Genomic DNA, 12,190 nt, shown 5'->3' on the forward strand with positions numbered 1-12,190 from the left:
TTTTCGACTAATTCTTCATACAGTTAAAGATACGTAGGCATCTCGATTCTCGAGAACAGTCATGAGAAATAAAGATCAACCTTCATTTTCCAATCCATAACATGTCTAGAGATGGAGTTAAAACACGGGTTAATTAGCTAATTGGTCAATCAAGTGATGCCGAACTTTCATTTTGGCCATCAAACTGAAAAAACTTTCGCATGAACCACAAAACCAATATTTGAGCTGCATAAACATGATTCAACTTAAAAAGTGTTTCACTGCCGTTAAGTCCCATTGCACACTACTCACATAAACACTCAGTAAAGTTTGGTCAAGATAGATTGATATAGCCGAGAAGACTTGTGATTAGTTTACAATTGTCTTGCAGCTAACGATTTAAACGAACTTATCCGCTGATAAATTTTAAATCGAGAATTTGGTAGTGACGTATTCAACCCCCCTTCTACGTCATTTCGGGACTAATAATTGGTATATCGATATACAGATATGTGATCCGTACTATTAGGTATATTTAGAAAAGCTAGTTTTACCCCCTCAAATCGTAAATGTGAAATCATGAACTCTCAGGATCTTGAAATCAAGGTACCTCAATTTGATAGAGGAGACTTTAACAGCTAGAAGAAAACGATGCTTCTTTTTATTAAAGCTACAAATTTCATGTGCATCGGAATTCTTGAGAATGGTCTATTTATCCTAATAAAGATAGTTCCCGAGTCTATTGAGATTGGAGTTAGGATTCCTCAAAGGTCTAATCCAAAGGAACTTGTCGAATTCACTAATATAGACAAGGAATTCCTCACGCTGGACACTAACCTAACAACTTATTATAGTTTAAGCAATGAATAAGACAATGTCCTTAGATGTGAAAATGTCAAGCTAATGTGGGAAGCAATTGAGCTGATGATGGGGGGAACCGATGAATCAAAAGAGAACATATATGATTTCTTGATATCTAGATATGAAGCATTCAAGTCTCGTCCTGGAGAGTCAATTTCTCAAGTTTATGTTGACCAACAAAAGTATTTACTTTAAAGGACACCTAATTTCCTAGGTTGTAAGCATATTAATGATTTCTTTACATATGTTGGTATATGTAAAAATTACAAAAATACAAGTTTTTCTAAGATAAATATTAATAAATCTCATTAACTAAACAATGTTAGAATACAATATCTATGTTAAATTGTCAAGATTTAACTTATAATTTATAAGACATACACAGAATTGAGTATACTTAAGTATATTTTTTAATGACTATATGAAAAAATTGTCCATATTTAATTATTATCTCTATAATTCAAGTTTAAAATAACTATTTTGGCCTTATTCATAATTTTCTCATAATATTCTTGTGCTATAATAAATACTACTTGATATGCTCAGTAAATTTATAGAAATATCGAAAGGATTTTCTACATTTTTATTCATGGGTTTAATATGATTTTTAACCTGTAAATAACATATCCTTTTTTATTAACAAGATGTCACACAAAAATAATTTGGATAACAACTTTTTGTCATTTATTAATTAAATAATACAGTTGTAAATGTTGGAAAAATGAAGTATAATATACCAATTAAAAATTCTTCGTAAAAATAATATTACATCATTCTAAACGAATGCAAAACACCACATTAAAATATTCTTAATGTCCACCTTGATCGTTGTCTGGTTAAAGACAACTTTGGATGAGATCAAAATATATTAATTCTTATGTAAAAACATAATGATTTTAATTCGGAAGATTGTTACATCATTATATCACTATATGAGTTATTTATGATAAGATTAATAATTTACAATGTGAAACCCGCATAGCTGCTAAGTCGGCTAAGTCCAGTATATTACCTATTTATTAATTTTAACATCCCTATATTTATAATCAATGAGACGTAGTTATCAGTACATCGATTTATTATCTCCGTGACACGATTAATAATTTATAATCTGGAATCGTCATGGTGTATAAGTCTAATATTGATTTTAATATCCCCTTGGTCATTGGTAAATCGATATACTGGTCTCAATTTTTCATCAAATGTGTCACAAATTTAATAATATTGAGTAAAATCTCTCACCTATTTCATCCTCTTATTTTGCTATTATATATTATACACGGTGTTATAATAGTCTGCGATTAATTAGGATTATTCGCTGATTAATCGTTGTCCGGACGTAAAACTTATTGATTAATCGTTAATCAGATATTTTTTTGATGTTGAAAAAACGGTGAAAATCGATCAAAAGTCGGTAAAATCGGACAAACATTGGTTAGTTATAAATACTTTTTATTAAAAATTAAAAATTTTAATTTATAAAAAATTCGAAAAATATATAAAATTAAAAAATATCAAAATTATTTTTTTATATGTACTAATATATACATGTGTATTTTTTAATTTTTTTTGGTCTGTGGTATATAAATATTTGTTATTTTGATTATCTAAAATTATATATTCATAATATATATTTTCGTTCTAAAAGTCAGTGATTTATCGCGATTAATTACATCAATTAATTAACTTGCCGAACCGATTAAATTTTCAATTATTCAATTAATTTCAAATTTCGTTTTTATAGCACTGATTATACAGAAGAGATTTAGTTTTTTATAAGAATAAAGTATAAATATTAAATTGACTCCCGTAAAAAAACCCATTACAACCCAAAATCCGACCCATATTATTTTATTTTTCTATACGTCTAATACAAATACTGTACACAAACACATCTATGTATACACATATACTTGCACACAGTTTCTCACAATCTCAAAAAAGTGTTTTCAGTGTGTTTTTATTTGTGTGTGGCTATATCTTCCCTTTTCTCATCTCTCCGATTCGATCAATCTGTGAGCTCTCTTTCCAAACCCTAATTCAATTCATCTCATTTCTTTTCATTTGCGTGCGTGTGGTCAATTGGCTTCGATTAAGCTGTGATTTTTGTATTTATTATGATGGATGGTTGTGGGTTTGTAGAATTAGTGTGTTCTTCGATTGGATTGAACTTTACTTTGGTTTTTAGTGTTTTATTGGATCTGTTTCTATCGATTTTGTGTTTTATTGGCAAGACAGATTCAGTTTGTGGTTTGAATTGGGTTTTCTTTGTTTTGACTAGGGTGTTTGATGTACCTGATTATTTAATTGTGATAAGAGTGATATAAAAAGATCGTAAAGTGTGATTTAGTTGTTTCTGAAATGTTTTGAGTGTTTTTAAGATTGCAACTGCTGTGTGCAAGAGTTTTTTGATAAATTAGGGATTTTTATTATACTTTAGAAATTGATGGTGGGATTGTTGTTGTAATGTGGTTTTATTGATTCTTTCACTTAAAGGTAACCATGAGTGATCAAGGTGAAAAGACTTGTCCTCTTTGCGCTGAAGAGATGGATTTGATAGATCAGCAGCTGAAGCCTTGCAAGTGTGGATATGATGTATGAGCTTATACTCTTTTTTGTGCAATTGGAATTCACGGGTGTTTAATATGTTATCCTATCATAAATTTCCTAGGTTAATATTCTAATCCATTGAAAAATCAAAAGCACTTATATCAGTTATTATTGAAATTTCTAACTTTGAGTTTTCTTGGATCAGAACTCTTTATTCTATTATTTAGAGAAGGTCCGGTCCTTCTGTCTTTTTCTAACCATTATAATAATAATATATAAATTGTTCAATGATTAAGCACTTGGGATACACATGGCATGGGTGATTCCCTTTACTATCCACACATGGTAGGAGTGATTTACTCCACTAATTTTGTGCTTCTACTCTGGTTTACTATTGAGTGCCAAGTTTGAAGTCATCAACTTATATTGTTGTGCCCATCTCATTTGATTTATATTGTTGTGTTAGGTCCTGAAACGATTGTAGAAGGGGGGGGGGGGTTGAATATAATCGTCACTAAAAATCGCAGCGGAATAATCTGATTTGAATTAAACTTGTTAATCAGATTTTAATTAATTAATATAACAATGTTTTAAGTCGTTATATAATTAATATGGTTCGTTTTAATGTCCACTAAAGTTCGTAGAATAAATCCGACAGTATGTATTCTAACTTAGTGATTAAAACAACCGAGTGATCAAAGCACAGAAAACTGTGGATATAACAATTGCAAGTTCAAACAACTTGAAAGCTTTTACAAAGCTTGAACACTTACAAATGAAGAAGTGAAGCCATATTTATAGGCAAATCACTTGGATCTAGGTATGACAAAGAAAGGAATGACTTTCTAGCTTAACAATGACATTATAAAGCAAAGGGATGCCAACCACAAAGAAGAATGACTTAATAACACAAAGCCATGTTAAACAAAGGGAAGAAATGACTTTTTATGAGAAAGCCATACTGAAAAACTCGGTATGACTTATTCTACCTTGGCCTTCAAGCACCAATCGGTATGACATAGACAGACAAAGTCATAAGGCATCTTTCGGTATGACATATTAAGTCATACAGGTACAAGACACAAGTCATAAAGGAATGCCTGATAAGCAGACACGGTATGACATTAATAAGTAATGTCATAACACAATTAAAACTCATATGCAAGAACTCGGTATGACTTAGAAAGTCATGCTGTAGAAAGCCTAAACACATGACACGGTATGACATTCTCTGAGAATGCCATGCCGAGTCATTTAATCAATAAAACCTTTATATTTAATTAAATAAATACTCAATAATTACTCACTTAATTATATTAATTATATAAATTCATAAATTAAATTAATTCGAGGGTGAATTAATTTAATAAATAAATTATACAACTAATTTAATTATTTTGATAAGTGAAATAATTAAATAAATATTTATAAAATTATATCCTTTCAGCAGCAGAGACTTCAGACTTGATTAAACGTTGTAGATCTCTGTCTTGATTGAACGACCACTTGTAGTTGATGCTCAACACTTAATCTGATTAGCTGACACACAAATGTACTGTCTGGTTCATCTGTATCTAGCTGAATTAAATATTCTTTATCAAATAATCATTTGAGACGTGGCTTGTTCGTCGAGTCTTTGTCTTCGTAGATCTTCTTCATAAGTAACAATAGTATGGAATCTTCTGAATAAATAAAGTATTAAAACTTTATACCTTCTGGACTTCTGGACGTGCTACAAAAGATTATTTGTACACTGAGGCTTGAACATATTAATGAACTTCTTCCAGTGGTGTGCAGCAGCATCCTGAAATTCTTCAGACATATAATTTCAATAAATTACTTGACGTTCTTCGTACGGATTCCTTCAACAGTACTTGCTATTTACCTTGCTTTCTTATCAGAGTTGAGTTGGTACCTCTTTAATTACAAATAGGCTAAACATGTTCCTTTCAATCTCCCCCTATTTGTTTGTTATCATAACATGCAAATTATCGAGAGGATAACTCAACTAACTGATAAGACAAAGGATTAAACATGAATTGTAAATAGCAAAAAGTTTATGGTATTTAATTAAACATTGACCAGAATTCAAAAGATTACATTAGATTACAAAAGGATGTGCTTATTGAACATATATTACAAATCCCTAATGAATCTAAAGATCAACTTCTCCTTCTTCGATATCAGAATTGTGAAGGATAGGAGTTGATGGTTCTTCCCTGGTTGGCACTTCAGATGTAGTGGATTCACCATGCTTCTTTCGTTCTCTTGCCAGAGCCAGTTGGTGTAGCACTTCCAATTCCACAGGGTCTTCACGGAAGTCTGATGGCTGAGATTTTGTAACATTTTTCATCCTTCGAAAGTACTGAGCAACATTCTTTCGAGTGTAGTAAGCAAGAATCACATCATCAGCATCAGACTTAGCTTTAGAAGCGAAGCCCTTGGTTCTTAAAAGAGTGGAGGCAAGAGCAAGTTGCTTAGCGGGATACTTTGGCAAGGCTTCTTCGTTGAGATAGACAGTGCTGAAGATCTCCTTGTGAACGAACTTTACACAGTACAGATTCTTGACAACCTGAGGACTGTTGAATACAACACATTCCAGCAGTTTGTCACGAAGGAGTTCGTTCAGGTTGGAGCTGCGCTTTACCTTGTTCCGAAGCACCCAGAGCTCAGATACAGAGAATGATTTCAGAGATTCGACAGATAGTCTGAAAGAACCATTCCTCTGTGTATAGACAATTAGCTCCCATTCTTCTAACAAGTTATTGACTCCCACAGTCAAATAATTCAATTCCCAAGCAAAGGCATGCATAAAGACATCCTCGTCAGGGTTTACCTCTCGAAGATCATAGATCAGAGATAAGAACTTTTTGTCGTTGAAAGGTTCCCTTTGAGGTCCATTGAATATTATCTTTGCAATGTCCCAGCTTTTTCCGACTTTCCTTTTAATATCAAGATTCTTCTGCTTCCACGCAGCATCATAGATTTTCTGTTTCTCGATCTTGATTTGCTCATCTGTGATCAACTTGTCCTCTAGAAGTTTTTGGAAATCTCGAAGCTTACGCTTCCTAGCTTCATTTTCAGCTTTGAACTTCCGGACATTCTCCTCATGCTCTAGATCAACAGGTTCTTCATCCTGAAACAAATAACTCTCATCAAATTTACCTTCTTCTTCTGCTTGACGATAAGTAGCATCGAAGACGTCATCATCATCCATATCATTTGGATAGTCATCATAACTATCAGAGTTGAAAACATTGTCAGGCTGATGTAACGGTTCTTTGCCTTTTGACTTATCAGATTCTTTGTCAGGGGCAGATCCAGAAGTGGTATTTTCCTTGTTGCTTTGATTTGAGCTATTGCCTCTATCATCCCTGTCACCTTTGTCTTCTCTATTCTCCCCCTTAGTTGAGGGATCCTCTCCGGAGGGTTGATCATCAGACTTGTTTGAGTTCCTGAGAAGTTGATCAAGTTTGCTGTCGATGGAATCAAACTTAGCCATGTAAAGTTCATGATTGGATCGCATTTCAACAGCTAACTCATGGATCTCTTCTTTGAGCTCATCCCTGTAAGAACTGGATGGCCTTTCCTCTGCTTTCTCTGCTAGGGTCACCAACTGTGCACCCTTCAGCTTCTCATTTTCAGCTATCATTCTGGCTAATTCAGCTCGTAACTTAGCCATTTGTTCCTCAAATAGAGCAGGGTCAGTGTGTGCACTCACCTCGCGTACACTCAAAGCTGTTTCACTAGCCTCACGTGCATGTGTATCGCTCGGTGTTTGCCTTACATCACTCTGTTCATTCACTCTGCCTGCTGTACCTGTATAAACTACCAATGTCCCTTGAGATGGGAGAAAAGGTAGTGGAGGAACAAATTGTCCTCCGGATGCCTGTGAGGGCAGATTAACTTGCACGCTGCCAAGTTCCGCCTGATCAGAAAAGAAAGAGTGATCAGAAAAGTTTTCATACATAATACATTGATTTTGAAAATCTGTGCACTCAGTAAACATAGTAACCTGTGTATCTGTTTGGGCTTGCACTAGCGTGAGTGCTAGCGTAGTGCTTGACTCTGTACAAGTTACCGCGGCCGGACGGTCAATTTCAATGGCCTCATCCTGTAGAGAGAATGGGTCCAGAGACTGTTCTATTGCCATTTCAAAATCTAAACCTTGTTGGGAAGGTAAAGATGAGGCTGTAGATGTCTCCACGGCTTCCACCCTTTGCTTCTTTGAGGGAGACAGAGCTGCGGGTTGACTCAGTAAACTACTCGTACTCCGTTTTCTTGCAACTTTACGAACAGGTTGCATTGAAGTGTTGGTTGATCTGTTTGGAGAATGAGAGTTGGTTGAAGTGAATCATCAGCTAGGTTATGAACCTGTGTGTTGTCAGGTTCATTGCTGGCAGGCTGGAAAACAAAATCAAGGTCACAAACAAGATCACAACCATAATCTGATGTATCAACATTAAATTAGATGAGAAGTTAGAAAGTACTTGAGCTACCTGTAGGTCCTGACGAAAGGACTGCAGCTCCTGGTTGATAGGAGAGTCAGAGTGCAGAGGTTGTAAGGTAGATTGTGTTTGTGGTATGATTTGGGATTGTGTTTGGTGTGGTAGTGGTTCAGATGAAGATGGTTGATTTTCGAAGAATATGTATTCTTGTGGTTGATCTTCAAATGAAGGGATATGTTGTTGTTGATGAGTAGGGGAGTGATATGATGATTGGTTGGATGAATGGTGTGATGACTGTGCTTCTTGGGATTGTTGGGGTGATTGTTGTTGAAGTTGTTGAGGTTGTAATTGATGTGGTTGTTAGATTTGCAGGGGTTGAGGTTCTTGCGGTTGTTGTTGCTGTTGATGGTGTTGCTGAGGTTGATTCTGTTGTTGCTGAAATTGAGGAGGAGGAGCCACTTGAAGTTGATATGGCTGCTGAGGAATGTTGAGCAATTGCAGCATATGAGGAGTGGTGATTAGAGTAACATTTGCAAATTTGTTCTTGTTGTCCAGCTGAGTCATCAACTTAGAACAGGCACGAGGAACTGGTGCCACAGGAGAATTGACGTAGTGTTCCTTCTCAGCATCAGTCATTTTATCATTCAGAAATAGCATGATAAACCTTGGACAAAAGCACGAGACTTTGGCATTCGGCTCAACTGATCTGTTCCTCAGTGGTCCCTACTTTGTAAGAATGGATTGAAGTATGAGCTTACCAAAGTTGATAGGACGATTATAAGCAATGCAGAACCGAATCTTCTGAAGCAAAGAAGTTATAACATTGAAGTTCTTGCGAGTGGTAGGAACAAACACTCTAGCTAAAGTGTCGAAGAAAAAGTCCCACTCGGGCTTCAGATTGCCTTTCAACATCCTAGGCAAGTTGATTTCACCCTGATATAAGATCGTTTGAAAGAATTGGGTGATTTCATCTTCAGTGGGGAGTTCAACAAAATTCTCCCTTGGGAACCCCAGTATCCTATTCACATCATCAGAGTTGATATGAGGTACGTCCTCCGTGAATATCTCCAGAAACCCGATAATTATCCAATAAAGTGGTATTCAGGGCTGTCGAGTAGAAGTCCTGAATTGGCTGTATCTGGAGTTCTGCATGAGCTGTAATAGCAATGCTGACGAGCGAGTGACTATTCAGAAAACGGACCCACGGTCTAAAACGTGCCAAACTTGCCTCGGGGTCGAAGAATCCATTCAAATTCGTCTCCTCAAATTTTCAAATTTCTCACAAATTTCAATTAATAATTAAATATCACTTAATTAATTAATTAATAATTCGATTTATATGTGTAAAATCGAATTAAAATTTAATTAATCATAAAATGGCTTATGTTAAGTCCCAAACAATGTCTTAATCTCCAATTAGTCCAAAAATCCCCAAATACACTCTTAAAACCCTAATATTCGAAATCCAAGAACAAGGGTTTCAAAAGCTTTTGATCCAATCCACCAAAAACTGATCAAAACTGAAAATCCACGGCAAGAGAGTCACAGATGCAAACTCGGTCTAAATCGCCCTGACTCAGTCGAACTCAGTGAACTGGGTTTCGAAAATTCAAAATTTCGGCAGCAATTCGACTAAAATCGTGATTAAATAGTAACAAGCAAGCGTTTTAGGCTTGAAATAAGTCGTAACCAGCAAGTTTATCACAAAAACTTGAAAAAATCGAAGCTTGGAACAATGGCAGAGATGTATATGCGAGTGTGTGTATTGTGAAGGAGATGAAATGAAGGTATGACATTCAACTGGTAAGTCATATGAGTTTTGAGCAATCGGTATGATTTTCTAAGGAAAAGTCATACCGAGATTTCCAAAATGGCTTTCCAGGGTAGTTCGGTATGACATTTCTCAGCAATGTCATACCGAGAAAGGCAGGTGAGATGGATGCATAATTCGGTATGACTTTCACTCAGAAAGTCATGCCGTATTACGAAGTGTACAACAGAAGCTAAATACGATATGACTTTATCTGAAAAAGTCATACCGGGCTTTTAAACACAGAATTTACTAAAATAAATGAAAATATTATGATTTTTGATAATAATAATTAAAAAAAATAAAACGTTTTTGCACATATAATCAACAATCTAATACACAGAATATATAATATATTACACATATATTTTATAAAATTCAACTTTAATTAAATATAAATACTTATGAATATAACTTTAATTCATTAAAATGAATTAACTTAAAATCAAATATTTATGCTTAATTAATTTTGAAAAATACAAAATAAATACATATAATTATCTAAATGCACAGAGAGTATTACAGGGGAGTATGCAGCAATTAGAAAATTATAGAAACATATATGAACATGCATAATTACACAGAAAATTATCAGATAATTTATAAACAATTATATAAAATCTAATAAAATAGATATAAAAACACAGAAAATTCACAAAAATATATAATAATATATTGAATGCATATAAAATATATACAAAGAGAATCATGGCATATTTAACATCCCTAGCTCACAAACCAACTTAGAAAAAGTGGATTCATCAAGTGGTTTAGTGAAGATGTCTGCAATCTGATCAGCTGTGGGTACGAAATGTAACACCACAATACCATTCATGACATGTTCTCGAATAAAATGATACCTGATATCTATGTGCTTGGTCCTGGAGTGTTGCACTGGATTGTTTGAAATGGCTATGGCACTGGTGTTGTCACAAAATATTGGAATTTTGTCGACAGAAATAACATAATCATTTAATTGGTTTCTGATCTAGAGAATCTGAGCACAGCAACTGCCAGCAGCTATGTACTCAGCTTCAGCAGTAGAAGTGGACACTGAGTATTGCTTCTTGCTGTACCAGGAAACCAACCGACGTCCTAGAAATTGACAGCTTCCAGACGTACTCTTTCTATCAATCCTGCAACCTGCATAATCAGAATCTGTATAGCCGGTTAAGTCAAAACCAGTATTCTTAGGGTACCAAATACCTAAACCAGGTGCACCCTTAAGATATCTAAAGATTTTTTTGACGGCTATAAGATGTGATTCTTTAGGATCAGCCTGAAACCTAGCACACAAACATGTTGCAAACATAATATCTGGTCTACTAGCAGTGAGATAGAGTAATGAGCCAATCATACCTCGATAGCTTGAGATATCAACTTTCTTACCAGATTTATCCTGGTCAAGCTTTGTGGCAGTGGCCATGGGTGTCTTTGCTGGTGAACAGTCTTCTAGATTATACTTCCTTAGAAGATCTCTGACATACTTTGACTGGCAAATGAAGATGCCATCTTCCTTTTGGCTTACTTGAAGACCAAGAAAGTAGGATAGCTCACCCATCATACTCATCTCATAATTACTCTGCATTAACTTAGCAAATCTCTTGCACAAGTTATCGTTAGTGGAACCAAATATAATATCATCAACATATATTTGAACAAATATCATATCATTATCATGCAATTTGTAAAAGAGAGTTTTGTCTATGACACCTCTAGTGAAATTGTTTTCAATTAAGAACTCAGAGAGGGTGTCATACCAAGTCCTTGGTGACTGCTTGAGTCCATAGACAGCTTTGAATAGGTGGTATAAAAAGTTAGACATTCAATCTATTTTCTTTGGTTCTAGTTGAGATAGAAATCTAGAAAATAAACATTCGTTAGACGTAGCACTTCTAGTCCTTACACCAACATCAGGATCACCAATAATCAGATCAAAGGGATGATCTCTGCTCCAAATCCTTTCCCTTGGAAGTTGTGTCCTTGATGATTCAGCAGTATTATCATTAAGCTGATGTGTATGACTAGTTGATCCACCAGCTCCCCCTGAGTTGCTGCCAGGTTGACTTGTTGATCCACCACTAGCATCAGTGGAATCTCCAGCATTATTGCCATTTCTTCCACCATTGCCTGGATCATTATCATCATTGTTGTCATCACCTGTTGCAGCCTCAGGTGGCACATCATCATCTGAATCAGAATCTGGATAGTTGTCAAACTTTAGAGATTCAGATGGATTAGCAGATCGTAAACTTGGGAGTTTAGTGTCATCAAATGTTACATTAACACTAACTTTCACTGACAGAGTATCAATTACAAAAACTCTATAAGCATTATTTGTATAACCAACAAAAATTGCTTCAGATGCCTTTGGCTCAAACTTGTTCAAGTTCTCTTCTCCATCCTTGAGAACATAACACTTGGCTCCAAAGATATGAAGATGTTTGACATATGGTTTCTTGTTGTTATACAGATGAAATGGAGTTTTCATATGATCCTTGTTGATCAAAGTTCTATTCTGGGTATAGCAGGCAGTAGACAC

The 12,190-nt window shown here is 34.9% G+C and overlaps 1 protein-coding gene across 1 annotated transcript in view; it reads left to right on the top strand.

The window, feature by feature from the left end:
- The first annotated feature begins 3,342 nt into the window (after positions 1-3,342).
- The window catches only part of LOC108207265 (uncharacterized), a 34,678-nt gene continuing 25,830 nt past the window's right edge, over positions 3,343-12,190 (top strand). Inside the window, exon 1 of the mRNA XM_064086801.1 lies at positions 3,343-3,435. Coding sequence (XP_063942871.1) covers positions 3,343-3,435 — 93 coding nt within the window. The remainder of the gene's footprint in view (positions 3,436-12,190) is intronic.

The sequence above is a fragment of the Daucus carota genome, chromosome 2 (genome assembly GCF_001625215.2).
Source record: "Daucus carota subsp. sativus chromosome 2, DH1 v3.0, whole genome shotgun sequence".
NCBI lineage: Eukaryota > Viridiplantae > Streptophyta > Magnoliopsida > Apiales > Apiaceae > Daucus > Daucus carota.